Source organism: Perognathus longimembris, chromosome 10 (genome assembly GCF_023159225.1).
Source record: "Perognathus longimembris pacificus isolate PPM17 chromosome 10, ASM2315922v1, whole genome shotgun sequence".
NCBI lineage: Eukaryota > Metazoa > Chordata > Mammalia > Rodentia > Heteromyidae > Perognathus > Perognathus longimembris.
Genome location: NC_063170.1, coordinates 36,783,114 through 36,798,193, shown reverse-complemented (window position 1 = coordinate 36,798,193; position 15,080 = coordinate 36,783,114). Strand labels below are relative to the sequence as shown.

At 41.6% G+C, this 15,080-nt stretch overlaps 1 protein-coding gene across 1 annotated transcript in view; it reads right to left on the bottom strand.

Annotated features, from left to right (window-relative positions):
* Dcp1a (decapping mRNA 1A) overlaps positions 1 to 4,614 on the bottom strand; it is a 55,404-nt gene extending 50,790 nt beyond the window's left edge. Inside the window, exons 1-2 of the mRNA XM_048355822.1 lie at positions 4,382 to 4,614; positions 809 to 849 (exon numbers count right to left, since the gene is read on the bottom strand). Of these exons, the coding sequence (XP_048211779.1) occupies positions 809 to 849; positions 4,382 to 4,576 (236 nt within the window). The 5' untranslated portion in view covers positions 4,577 to 4,614. The remainder of the gene's footprint in view (positions 1 to 808; positions 850 to 4,381) is intronic.
* Positions 4,615 to 15,080: the final 10,466 nt, after the last annotated feature.

Sequence of the window (15,080 nt, the reverse complement as noted above, 5' to 3'; positions counted from 1 at the left end):
TTCCTCAGCACCACATATATAGAAAAAGTCATAAGTGATGCTGTGGCTCAAGTGATAGAATGCTAGCCTTGAGCAAACAGAAGCCAGGGATAGTGCTCAGGCTCTGAGTTCAAGTCCCAGGACTTGCAAAGAAAAAAGAAAATAAGGGACCCTTCAATTGCAAGAGGATCTTAGAAGAGTCCAGGAAAATAAGTACCACATGACCCTCATATCCTGTCAGTTGCCTTTAGGCAACTCTCAGTGGTCTAGTAACACAGGAGCTATAAACCAATTACATTCTTAAGATAAATTCTCAGCGAAGCCGTAAATAAAAAATGTGCAACTATGAATAATTTAGTCTCTCCAAGTACTCTCAAACTACGTATTACCAATGGAGGAGGCAGGTTGGAAAGGGGTAGAACCAGTCATAGAAGATAACCTCTCCTTTTGTAATCACTGAACAGGAGCACAGGCCAGTCCACTACTTTACAGCAATAGTATACGTACTATATTTTACACATAAACTCTTTCTCTCTTTAATATAGGGGTAGGCAGATATGTTTCAGACTCATTCATTACTGGAAAATATTTTCTATGCTGAAACTATTTCGATAGGCTCCTAAATGTATTGTACTTCTGTTTATTTTGAATCACAGGAAGGATCAAAAAAGGTACCTAGCTATTTCAGTATCTTACATGGAAGGATGGATAAAAACCAGAGAGTACAAACAGGAAGGCTTCGAAGACAAATATACAATGGAAATGAACTACTTGGTAGGACACTATTCTTCACCACTGAAAAAATGAAGCACATTAAAAAAAAACTTACCTTCGATATACAAATAGGGTCCCTTCTATATCAGTTTTCTCCTGTAACAGAAAAAGAAGTCTATTAGTTATCCAATCCCAAGTAGTTGCAATGGAGAAATAGCTCATGTTTAAAACCAATATTTTCTGTAACTGTAAAATTAATATTAGGAGATACCGAAGTTTAAACTCAGGACCTTATGCTTGCTAAGCATGTACTTTAGCATCTAGCCATGTTTCCAGCTTGTTGAGATGAGAAGGATTGTAGTCTTTCTGATCTCCATTTCTGAGTAGCCAAGATTATACAGAGGGATTACAGTTACATATGTAAGGTAGTGAGTACGTTTTTTGTGAAACTTGTTACCTCTTCCTTCATTTTTTCTCCCATCTTCCCTCCTCCCCAATTTCCTTCCCCATCAGCCACTTTTGAACAGGTAAGGCAAATCATCCTCTCTACAAATTGTTATCAGTTTCATATGTATCCATTACAAACTACTGATGCATACATAAGCCTATGCAACTTTTAATCCAATATGTCTGCATCTGTAGTATTTTCTTTTTAACTTGTAAGGAGAAAACTGTGGAACAGCTTTAATTTTTTTTCTTTCTGTTTTTTGCCAGTCCTGGAGCTTGAACTCAGGGCCAGATCACTGTCCTTGGCTTCTTTTTGCTCAAGGCTAGCACTCTACCACTTGAGCCATAGCACCACTTCCGGCTTTTTCTGTTCAGGTGGTGCTAAGGAATTGAACCCAGGGCTTCATGCATGCTAGGCAAGCACTCTACCACCAGGACAAATTCCCAGCTCAGCTTTAATTTTTTAAAAGCTAAAATGTCTTAAGTAGATTTCTTGAAGTCAATGTCTTGTGTATGGAAATTTAATAACTTAAAAATTTATCAAAGTTAACTGGAGGATTTTGGAATATTTTCACAAATAATTTTTGTGCTTAAGAACTACTATCAAACACAACTTATTTTTAGAACTTTGTGGGAAAATATGGATATTGGGGCTGGGGATATGGCCTAGTGGCAAGAGTGCTTGCCTCCTATACATGAGGCCCTGGGTTCGATTCCCCAGCACCACATATACAGAAAATGGCCAGAAGTGGCGCTGTGGCTCAAGTGGTAGAGCGCCAGGGACAGTGCTCAGGCCCTGAGTCCAAGCCCCAGGACTGGCCAAAAAAAAAAAAGTTAAGATGAAAAGGCTGGGAGTGTCGCTCAAGTGGTACTGAATTCAGATGGCAGGTCCTGAATTCAAACCCCAGCACACTAAATAATTAAATAAAGGGAAAATGTGACTAAGAAAAAGCTGGGAGGCCCTGGGTTAGATCTCTAGGACCTCAAGAAAAAACAAAGAGGCAAGACAGCATGACTCATTACTCTCATTTGCTGCTCCTGTGAGTTCAATTTTAAGCAGCTACAATTTAAAAAGCAAAACCAATCTTACCAGTGTTTAGTTTTCAGCCTAGAATGGAACACACACACACACGCAGAGAACAACACCAAAAGGGCTGGTGAAATGGTAGAGAATCATCTGTCTAAGCAGGCACAATGGCCTGAGTTTAAACCACAGTACCACTAAAATATATGTTTATGTGTGCATGTGTGTGTGTGTGTGTGTGTGTGTTGGTCCTTAGGCTGGAATACAGGTCCTAGGCACTGTCCTCGAGCTTTTGTGCTCAAGGCTAGCACTCTACCCCTTGAACCACAGCTCCACTTTTTGGTGGCTAATTGGAGATAAGACTCCTGGACTTTCTTGACCCAGCTATCTTTGAACAGTGACTCTCAGATCTGTCTTCTAAGTAGCTAGGATTACAGGTATGAGCCACCATCACCTGGTTATTGTTTTTTAAAGAAAAATTTTAATTTTTAAATTGTTATTTTAAAGGTAATGTATAGAGGGTTACAGTTTCCTAAGTCAGGTAATAAGTACATTTCTTTTTGGACAATATCATCTCTTCCCAAGTTTTCTCCCAGGTTTTCCCTCCTGTCCCCACCCACAAGTTGTATAGCTCATTTTCAACATAGTGTCTCATAAATACCACGGCTGTATTTGTTCTTCTTTTGTCCCTCCATTTCTGTGACCCGCCTCTTACCCTTTCAGTGACATAAATGAACAAACAAGACAAAAAGAAAACAAAAACAACAAAGAAAAAAGCTTGTTCCCATTTCCTGGAGTTCATTTCAATAAGTATTATTTCATATGATCAGAAGTACACAGGCATGGTGCCTTTGTGTTCCTCTCCTAAGAGTATCCTCCTTTGTTCTCACCTGTGTGTGATTGCCTAGATATTGTTTTCTGAGAAAATGTCCCACTTTTATTTTCTGGGAAGGTTTGGACTGTCATCCTCCTATGTGTGCCTCCCTGTGTTGTTGGGATGATAGGCATGGGCACCCAGTTCATGAAGTTCTGTGAACATGTTTTTACATTTAAGACAGAATTCTACAATCTAAGATTTTAAAACGTTGAAAGTCTTTGTGAAAAGCTAGAAACAGGTATTAAGTTGTGTCCTAATGCCTTCACCATTTATTTGCTTACAATCTATATTTCAACCAATTTTTATGTAGGCCAACAAAAATGATGGCAAAGTTTAAAACAGCTACATTTATGAAACAATCGTTGTAACTTTCCACAAAGAGGAAAGAAAATGAAGAGAATTTTTCATTCGAATTCACTGTTCACAAATGCCAAAAGATTTTTACAAAATTATTGTAATCTTTGCCTAGTTTAAAGATTCCATTGAAATGTGAACGGCAATCATTGATCAATTCTATACAACCATTATTTAGGGATTGTAAGTGAGGTTTATAGCTAAATGAGTTAATTAGAAAGTCAAGAGATGGGAATATTATGCAAACAACTAAAGCGCCTCAAGGAAGAGCTAGTGAACAAACTGAATATAAACTTTTGGATCCTCCCTCCGGTGCACAGAAACCTAAAAGTACCTAAGTCTGATGAAAGTATTCAGAGGTGACATCACTGTTTCCCTCAACATATCCTGGAGAATGCAATTAACCTAAATAGCTTTCCCTAAATGCCTTGAAATCTTTCCCCGAACTCTGGGAATATGGTGTAGTTCGATTAAAGGCGGACTCACTCTCCCCCTCTCTTCCAAGAATGAAACTAATTGGACTTCAAGCTTCCAATACAAATGACCTCTGGAAAGGGGGTCTATCATTTACGAATGATGGGGGGGGGGGACGAGAAATGGTGTTTATTTTGTAAATTGTGTATACGTAACTTATCTAATAATCCTGAAACCTCATATCCAAATTTCTGAGTACCTTTTGGGACCCACCAGTCACATCTCCCACGCATCTGTAAAGCAGGCAGGTCGCCCCCGTCCCCGGACTCGACCCCAAAGGACTGGTTCTGCTCCAATCCTGCCCTCCATCTGCTTCTCCCCGAGACCGCTCCCTCCCCCCCCAGAGCCCGCCGTCACCCCTCAGGGTCTGGCCGGACTCGAGGCGGGCTCGGGCCTTGCCTTCACCGCCCAGGCTTCCTCCTCCCCGGCCCCCCCCCCACCCCCGCCTGCGCGGTCCCTTTAAGAGGCGGCGGTGGCCGGGCAGGCGTCCCCAATGACTAGGCCGCACTCACCCACTGGTTAGCTTTGGGGGAGAAGGTGTACAGAGCGACCTGGCCTGTGAGGTCGGCAATGCTGGTGATGTAGGGGTCGTGCTGCTTCAGGGCCGCCAGACTCATCTCCTGCCCAACCCTACTCGGCGACTCCATCTTGAATCTCGGAGCCGAGCCCCTTCGGCGGGGGCGGAGCCGTGAGCCGGAAGATTCCATCCAGGCACAGTTCCCCCAGCCCCGTCCGCCCTCCCAACTTCCGCTCTGCCTGCGGGCCTGGCGGTGGTGCACAAGTTATCCGCTCCGTCACCCGCGCATGCCCTTTTCTACCGGGTTCCGGTTCCGCAGGACCAATCAGTTGGAGACCCTGGAGCTGGGTGGGCGGAGGCATGTGGGAGCCGCCCCGCTGCGGCCGGCCAGGCGCTGCTTCTCCGCGAGCTAAAACGTCAGTTCCCGCGGTTGAGCGCTGCCCACCCCTTTTTCCGAACTTCGCTGGCGAGGCTGGGCGTCGGTGCTCAGCTGGCTTCGGGGCGCTCGCGGGAAAGGGCTAGCGCCCCACAGTGGAAGCTCGGGGCCCCTTGGGCCTTCTAGAAAGCACAGAAAAGCGTGGAAAAGGGAGACCCAACGCACAGCCGCTGTTAACCGTTTTGCGGTTTCTGAAAGGAAACTAGGTGGTGGTGGCTGTTTTTGGTGCTGGTCCTCGGGCTTGAACTACCACTTGAGCCGTAGCTTCACTTCCGGTTTTCTGGTGGTTAATTGGACTTTGCTGCTCGGGCTGGCTTTGAACTGCATGCAGAACTCAGCTCTCAGCCTTCTCAGTATCTATGATTACAGGCATGAGCCACCCCCACCTGACTTGAAAGAAAACTTTTAAAATCACTTCAGTAACTTAATGGCAGCGCAGAGCAGCACAGATAAACACGTTTTAAAGAGGATAAAAGAGATGATTGCTCCACTGGAACCAGGCTAGTGCCAGAGAGAAGTTAAGATTCCGAGGGAGGGAAAGGAAACCCTGGCTTTAAAAAATACAAGCAGATGACACACAAAATAGGCCTTAATCAGATACGCAAAAGGTCAGGTGGGTTGACATCAACCTTTGACTAGGTGGACAATTCCTTTCTAGTCCTGCAGAAATCATGACATCCTGTCACTACCTCTTCAGTATTGTTTAAAAATGCCTTTAGGCTTCCCACTACCTATTCAGATAGCCCCATCTGGTCTTTCCCCTACCCACTTTCCAGTTGCATTGAGCAGCCTGAGGAGGGATATTGAGCAGCCTGAGGAGGGATATACCGGCAATTAGATGCTTGAAAGTCTGTACACAGGGAGGGGTAACTTTGCCTGCTTCAGTACTAGAGTCTTTTCTATCCACTTTGGCCTCCATTTTTTTCTGTCTGTCCAGCCTAGGGAAGAGTCCTTGAGGACTTGGATTTGTCTTGCATCATTTAAACTATTAAATAGATGACACATTCTTTGAACAATTTAAAGCAATACGAAGAGCTAGAAACTGGTTGAAGAGTAAAATGAGGCATGGAGACTATAGAAAGCTTTATCCTCCCAGACTTGTTAAAAAGCATTCTTTTTCCTTTGATTGGAAGGAAATACAGCCTAATAGAATGGAAAGCTTTTGAAAGAAAAAGAAAAACCATTTTCATCAGAATAACATGAAATATTTGTGTTATCTACACTTTTACATCTCAGGATCATTGGTCAATGGGAAGAAAAGTCTTACATTCTTTACAGATTCAGGCATGAAGCACATACAAAAGCAGACAAAGAAAGATACATCATTTCCTCTCCCTCCTGTAATTATTTATTGAAACTACCATTGTGAATTGGCCCCTTAGGAGCTTTTAACTCTAGCACATCTTGGCTCTAGGAGAGACTGAAAGAAATAGGTGTTAGGAAAATGGAGGAGAATGCAAGGAAACAGGCTGGACTTGATCTTCCACAGGCGAGGACTGTTTATTGAGATATAGTAGGGAGGAGCACAGCCTTCCTGCAGGCTTGAAAACTGTGTAGAGGTGGGACAGGAGTTGGGTTTTTATGAGGTATGACCAAGGAGGCAGAGGTTAATGAAAAAGCCATTAGATCTAAGGAGGTGGGAAGCTTTTCAATTGGGCCCACATGGAATGTTTATAGCCAAGCTTAGGTACATTGCCGTGCCTGTGCATATCTTTGGTGACTTGCTTGTATCTGTATGCCCCTGGGAAAACAGGGTGGGGGGTCAGTCTTTCTATAGGGTAATATAAATATCCAGGGATGATGCTATAGACTTTCAGCTGAAACACGGAAGATGGAGCTACTAATTTAGTTGGCTGGGAAAACCTAGGAGGCTTCAAGGAGGAGGTGATGCATGAATTGGCGCTTTAGAAATGAGCATGTGTTTTTCAAGGAAGCATTGTTTCATTGTCCAGTGGTGAAGTAGGGAAGATGTGATTGTAAGGTCCACCCCCTGGAGGGCTCCATGCAGATGCCCCCCCACCTGTTTAAGTCTGTACCCAGTACCTGAGTTACCTAAGTAACTAGCATACCTGGAGGCAGTTACCTCTTCCTTCTCTGAGGTCACATCCAATCCACCTGGCCATATCTCCCACCTCTTTCCTATATAATCAGGCTCAACACAGTCCCTGCTCTCTTTCCTTTTCTCTCTTACTCTCTTCTTTCTTTTTCCTTTCTTCCTTCCCCTCTGTCTCCCCACACCTCCATCTTGTGTGGGCTGGTAGTTTGCTTTCCCCCCAGTAAACTCCATTCTGCCCGAACCATGTGGTGGGTTTCCTTTCTGGCAAACCTTACAGCGATGATCTCCATTTCACAGATGGTTTAATTCACACCTGGTGGGAAGAAGCCAGTGGCTCAAAATTCCATGTTGGTCTAGGATTCTGATGATAGAATCCAGGGAACACTGCCTTCTATGGTGGAGTCTTATTCTCCAAACAAGTGTTGCCTTTCTTCCTCTCACTGTCTGTGAAATATCCCTCGAGTCCATGGAGGCATGGTTTAAGAAGACAAAGGAGTTTTATTAGCTGGCTGGGGCTGTTCTGTCCCGGACTCTGCGATCTCACAACAAAGAGCAGCCCCGACCCCTAGTAGGGCAGGGTTTATAAAGACAAAAACCACACACAAGTGGTGAGGCAGTTTTGCAAGCAAGCTGATTCACAGAAGTGAAATTTGCTGTTAGCCTTATAAGCAATTTCATAAGGTCACCTCCTGGCACCATTAGGGGTGAGGGGCACTTCTGCAGCTGCCCCTGCACATAGCCTGGGGAGTCAAGAGTTGTGGTTAGACCTGGGTGGACAGCATTGTACTAATGCAGCTGGAGACGAGAGATCCAGTTGTAGACAGAACCTGTTAGGGTAAATTAGACTTGGCCAGAAAACCATGCAGACATCCAGGTACAAAGAACAAGAACAGGTTTATTGCCAGCAAAGGGACCAGCAAGACCCCTTCTCACAAGAGAAGTGCTGGCTATTGTCTGAGATGACTGTATAAAACCTATGAGGATCTGGAGGCAGAGACCTTGATGTGGATGTGTGGACCAGGGGCTTCATCATGGTGGGCTAGGATTTATGGCCGCTGCCCAAGTAGGAGATAAGGGGTCTTGCACAGGCCTGAAGGTCACCCTAAGGAGATCATGTTGCCTTACATGATTATAATTGCCCCAAAGGAATGCCATCTCAAGGTGAAGGGGGGTGGAGGCTGATTCCTTACTGCACTCACTAAATGGGCCTGGTGTTGCCTAGGAAAGGAGCATGTGAAGCTATGAGAGAGGAGGCTACTGAGCCTACAGGACCAGTCTGAACACCTTAATTTCGGGAAAGGGCCAAGGGCCTTAAGATTGAGGTTGCTGAGATGAAATGGCTTTCTTTAAGCTATATCTAAAACTGACAGTATCTAGAGTAGGGTTCTCATAGCTGAGAGCAGGAGCCTCCTCCCCTTCTGCCTCCCTTCGGTCCATTTAAAAAATCTATAGCCTCACTAAAGTACACATAGAAATTTTAAGTAGACAATACATTTACCTTTTAATAAATTCAAAAGACACACCTGGCACTGCATTTAGTTCTTTTTTTCTTACATATATCTCCTAAAATTATTTATCTCAGTCTACTGTTTTTGGCAGTAGTGGGGTTTAAACTCAGTGTCTTGTGCTTGCAAGGTCAGTGTTCTAACATTAAGCCAAGCCACCAGCCCTCAATCTACAGTTTTTTATGGAGCAGGGATAAACTAATAAAGAAGACCAAGCTCTTTTAGGAGGTTTTCATATTCAGAAGAGAAAAATAACTTCAAAATGCATTTTTTTTTTGCCCAGTGGGGTGGCTCATGCTTGTAATCCCAGCAGTTGGGAGGCTGACACAGGACTATTGAAAGTTCAAGGACTGCCTACTCTGCATAGTAAAACCGTCTCAAAAACAAATTCATTTTGGAAGACCCAAACATGCTAATATCGGCCTACCTTATATAGCTCTTAAGTCATATGAAAGTTGTGAATATTTTGGAATTGAAAATCATCTTTATTTATTTTGAGCCCTAATATTTTCTTATATTTGTGAATCAAACCTTAAGACTTATTTTTTGTGTCTGTAGACAATAAACTGGGAGAAGAGAAGGCAGCTTGGTCTATTAGTGAGTGAATGCCATTTTGAAACCCAACTCCTTGAAGACTACACAAAAATCTAGTGGGAAGGGAAGGAGGCTTAGTCTACATAAAAAATTTTCAGCCAGGCAGAGTCTCACTGTGTAGCCCAAGCTGTCTTGAACTATCAGCCTCCAAGTGCCGAGATAACAAGTGTGTGCTACTTTACCTGGCTTCCAATATTTAAGGAAAATAATTTAAAAAGAAAACTTAAAAACTCATCACTGTCACCTCTTCTCTCTTCTACCTTAAACATCTTTGTCAAAATAAAAGTTGCCATTTAAGCCAGTGTGGTGGCTCAAGTCTGTAGTCTTACCTTCTTGGGAGGTAGAGATTGGGGGTCTCAAGATTTGAGGCTAACCAGGCATAAAAAAGAAATTTGAGAGACACCATCTTAATCAGTGACTGGGAGCTGTGGTTCTTGCCTGTTATTCCAGCTACAGGGAGAGCACAACAGCACAGCAGTGCATGCCTGTCATCCCAAATGACACAAGATAGCCTAAGAAGGACAAGGGGTTGTGGCAATGTGGCTTAGTGGTAGAGTGCTTGCCTAACATGCATGAAGCCCTTGAGTTTGATCCCACAGAAAAGAAAGTGGCAATGTGGCTTAAGTAGTAGAGTACTAGCCTTGAGGGAAAGAAGCTCAGAAACAGTGCCCAAGCCTAAATTCAAGCTTCAAGAAGGAAGATCAAAACCCGGCCAGCCTGAACAAAGAGTGAGACTGTAACCTGAAAACAAAACCTGGAAACATGGCTCAAGTGGTAGATCACCAGCCTAGCAAATTCAAGACATGAAACAAAATAGTATATTGATTATTTTGAAGTTACTTTCCTTACAGGGTTTAAATAGACACCTTCCTTGGTATGCTGGCTTAGAAAAACTGATAGGTTGCCGCCAATCTTTCATTTTTGGAAAACTGGCCCATTTCAGAGTTTTAGTTTGTTTAAATCACTTAGCACAAGTGATTCCATTCTGGTTTGGTCTTGTCTTCTGGGACTTGTGTAAGTGCCTAGTCTGAAACAGTTACCTCCTATACTTTACTTGACAGTACCAGATAAATTTTACATCAGTAAGACTATTTCATTTTTCTTAAACACTTCCCCCTCTAATATCCTCATATTTATGTGTGCATATGTGCGTTCATGTGTGCGTGTGTGCTGGTCTTGGGGCTTGAATTCAGTGATTGGGTGCTATCCCTGAACTTTTTTTGCTCAAGGCTAGTGCTCTACCATTTGAGCCACAGCTCCACTTCTGGCTTCTTTGGTGGTTAAATGGAGATAAGAGTCTCATGGACTTTCCTTCCCTGGGCTGATTTTGAACTGTGATCCTCAGATCTTAGCCTCCCGAGTAACTAGGATTATCATGTGAGCCACCAGTTGCCCTGCTCCTCTCAGATATCCGTAGGAATCATCTCCTCACTGGTTTCATAACATTTGCCTTCAAGTTGTAATTATTTATATTTGGTTTATCTTGTCAGTTCAGTGAAAGTAGGAGTCATATCTGCCTTGTTTACCATCACATTCCCAGTGCCTGGCACAGAGGTAACACCTAATATAAGTCCTTGAAAATGTTAGCATATTGTCTGTGATTTCAACTTGCCCCACTAATAAAGCATTCGTTATACAAGGAATGCCTGATTTGCTATATAAAATATTTTGACTCCAAGGCTCTATGCTTCTTGAAGCTAACATAGTTTATCCCAAAATAATATGTCAGCATCTTTTTCCATCTTATAACTTTCTACACATTTTAAACTTAATTCTTCTCTTCCCTCTCCTCTTATTTTTAATCTTCCTCTTCCTTTCCCCTCTTGGTCTACTCAGATTTTAAAGATTTATTCTAGAAACATTTTCTTATTACTGTTTACCTTCTTAGGCAGAGAAAATAAAGATAGCTCATGTTCTTAAGATCATATCAATGGTTCATTTGCCTACTTTGGATTAGCATCTTCTGGCTTTGGTTACCAAGTAGATCATATGTCTGGTTACCTATTCTGCCTGGCACACTCTTACATTACAATAGCCACATGTGAGGGAAACTTGTAATCTCTGTGCTTATGTCTTACTATTATCTATTTTAATCTATTTGACATGATTAGTAGCTGAAAGGTTGTAGACTTACTATAAAGTTCAGTATCTGGTTCTTACTAGGTATTTAGGATAATAATTATTATTATAAAGGTAATTTAAGAGGATTATAGTTACATAAGTCAGGTAATGAGTACATTTCTTTTTGGACAGTGTCACTTTGTTCTCTCCCAGTTTTTTCCTCCCATTCCTACCAACAATTTGTATAGTTCATTTTCAACATATTATCTAGTGAGTACCACTGCTCCATTTGTTCACACTTTGAGGAAAGTAATTCTTGTAATTCATTGCTGTACAAGGATCTCAGACTTTTTTTTTGTCAGTCATTGGTCGTGGGGCTTGAACTCTGGGCCTGGGCTCTGTCCCTGAGCTCTTCAGCTCAAGGCTAGTGCTCTACCACTTGAGCCATAGGGCCACTTCCTATTTTCTGGCAGTTAATTGGAGACAAGAACCTCATGGACTTTCCTGCCCGGCTGGCTTTGAACCACTATCCTCAGAGTGGCACCTGGCTATCTTTGTATTTTTTTTAAAGGTATTTTATTACATGGGTACTGGTGGCTCATGTCTGTAATCCTAGCTACTCAGGAGGCTGAGATCTGAGGATTGAGGTTTCAAGCCAGCCTGGTAGGAAAGAGACTTTCTTTTTCTTTTTGGCCAGTCCTAGGGCTTGAACGCAGGGCATGGGCACTATCCCTGAGCTGCTTTTGTTCAAGGCTAGCACTCTACCACTTGAGCCACAGCACCACTTCCAGCTTTTTCTGTTTATGTGGTACTGAGAAATTGAACCTAGGGCTTCATGCATGCTAGGCAGGAGCTCTTCCACTAAGCCACACTCCCAGCCTGGAAAGAGACTCATTTCCAATTAATTACCAAAAAGCTGGAAGTGGAGGTGTGGCTCAAGTGGTAGGATGTTAGCCTTGAGCGGAAAAAGGTAAGGGACAATAATGTCCAGGCCCTGAGTTAAAGATCCAGTACTGGCACAAAAGAAAATATATTTAAATTTTTATTTTATTTTTTGGTCATTTAGTTGCAGGCTGATCTTGGTCTTCTGGGTTTATGTTAATCATTTTATCTCTTCCTTCTAAGTAGCTGGAACTGTAAGCAAGTGCTACTATATCTGGCTCATAAAAGTATTCTTAAGGCACTGATTGTTTTCTATAATTATGTTTCTAATATGTAAACTACTTTTGCCTATCTATTCTGGAGCAGAAATACATGCTTCCACCAGGAAGAATAATAGCTGTTTCATTTGAAGTAAAATAACTAGAAAAAAAGTATAGAATGTTATTTATTTTGATCTTTATATTGCTAGACAAAATTACATTTTATATAGTATTCTTGATATTATTATTGGGCAGTTTTATTCCTTTATTATTACTTAATCCAATGTTTTGAATAGCAACAGCATAATAGTGGTCTAAAAAAGTAGCAATATAGTCAGCTGATAAGATTATTCATGAGTTTAGCTTACTTCAAAGATACACATGTTAAGATGCTCTCACTATTGGTATTGGATATACTGAATTGTTATTCAAATAAAGGAAGGAGCCAAGAAGTGGGAGATTGCTTGACTTCCCTGTAGCAGAGATTGTTTTCAGTTGGTTAAGACTCCTTTTATCTTTTCCCATTGTATTGAACACATGACTAGGTTCCCCAACTCATTTGGGTTAGGTATGGTTTTATGACCCAATACTTGTTAGTTAAATGTTAGATGATATACTGGGTACTATCTCCAAGGTCCAGGTTTTAAGGAGTACGTTGCTCTCCACACTTAAAAAAATTTTTTTTAAATTTTTTGTTGTTGTTTTGTTTTGTTTTTGCCAGTCCTGGGCCTTGGGCTCCCCTGGAGCACTGTCCCTGGCTTCTCTTTGCTCAAGGCTAGCACTCTGCCACTTGAGCCACAGCACCACTTCTGGCAGTTTTCTATATATGTGGTGCTGGGGAATAGAACCCAGGGCTTCATGTATATGAGGCAAACACTCTTGCCACTAGGCCATATTCCCAACCACTGCTCTCCACACTTTCTTATCAACTTTCTTTTGGCTGAATGCAGGCAATAGTGAGGCTGTAAGGAATGGCAGAACATGGGAAGAGAAGAACTTGAAATCTGTATCACCACATTTGAGGAGAGTTGCCTGCTTGGGGCAAAGCCATGTCCTCCTATTATTCCGTGAATGAAAGACAACCCTGTTGGGTTGATAGATTATGTGTCATTATCACCTCAGGGTAGCCCATCTCAACAAATTACACTGTTCCACATTGTATAAAAGTTAGCAATAGCACTTTGGTCTCCTGAAGTAGAATAAAAATTAAACAAACATATGACTTACCAGAACACATTGCTAGTGCTTTGACAATAAGTCAAGATTTAAAAAGAACTCCAGTCATAGCTCTGCATTTACAATCAGTTACAGGCATGAATTTGCAGAGTCATGAAGTGGCTAAGGGCCAAAAATGTTTTTGTCTATACCATTAGGCGATTGATTTTACAATTGCATCATGAAGTAATCTGCTAAGCCAAAATGGTAGATTGTCATTTAAAATTCACTTCGCCATGACAAACACATTGATAGTCTCATCTTTTCTTGAATTCTGCCTTTCTTTTCTCTTCACAAATGTTGAAATAAAATCAAAGTATTCCTTAACTGGACACAATAGGAAGAGTTTGGCTGATTAAAAGCATCAGTCTGCCCTGTCAGTTTTGAAAATTGCAAGGTTCTTTGTTGACTCTGCAGAAGTTATAATGACAGAGCCTATACAAGTCTTTGTTTGAAAAATCTTTTCTATATATTCCCAATTTCAGTTTTAAGATTCTTCTGGTTTTCCAATACTATTAATTTACCAGTATTTATTAATTTATTTTTTTGGACAAAATGAACACCAGAATCTCTCTCTTTCTTTCTCTCTCTCTGTTTTTCTCTCTGTCTCTCCATTTCTCTCTCTCTCCCTTTCTCTGTGTGTGTGTGTGTGTGTGTGAGTGTGTGTGTTTGTGTGTGTGTCAGTCCTGGGTCTTGAATTCAGGGTCTAGGCCCTGTTCTTGAGCTTTTATGCTCAAGCCTAGGGCTTTACCACTAAAGCCACAGCTCCACTTCTGGCTATATATATATGTATATATATACATGTATATACGTGTATATACGTATATATATATATATATACATATATATATTTTGTAGTCAATTAGCAATAACAGTGTCATAACTTCTTTCTTGCCCCAGCTGGCTTCAAACTGCCATCTTCAGATCTCAACTTCCTGAGTGGCCAGGATTATAGGCATTAGCCATGTGTACCTGGCCAGCTTTCTTACTTATGTATTTAATTATTTAGTGAGCTTTAGCTGCTTTGTATTTGATATTTGATTGCTTAGTAACTAAGGAAGGAATACCAACAATCTTTTTTTTTTTTTTTTGCCAGTCCTGGGCCTTGGACTCAGGGCCTGAGCACCTTCCCTGGCTTCTTCCCGCTCAAGGCTAGCACTCTGCCACCTGAGCCACAGCGCCCCTTCTGGCTGTTTTCCATATATGTGGTGCTGGGGAATCGAACTGAGGGCTTCATGTGTAGGAGGCAAGCACTCTTGCCACTAGGCCATATTCCCAGCCCCCAACAATCTTTTGAATGTCTGTGGATTAAATTTGCACAAGAACTGCCATAAAGATGAATTATTTGTTTTCATTATACTTTCACTTTGATGTAAAACTACAGTGTTACTATTAAAAGGGTTTGGTTGTTTTTAAATTTTTTTTTTTTATGATGGCATAATTTAATTTAGTTCTTCAACCTGGTTCTAGCTGGGGAAAAATAGACACAGAATTTTCTAGGAAGTCTTTCTTGTATAAACCACTCATCATATGATTGTGTAATAATAAATGTAGTCTAAATATGTTATTTTGTTGTGCTTGAGTTTATTTATCAGGGACTCAAGAATTTAAAAATTCTATATTTTCCACTCAATTGCCCATATAGAAATTAGTGTTAAACAGGATACATTAAAAATCACTCTGAA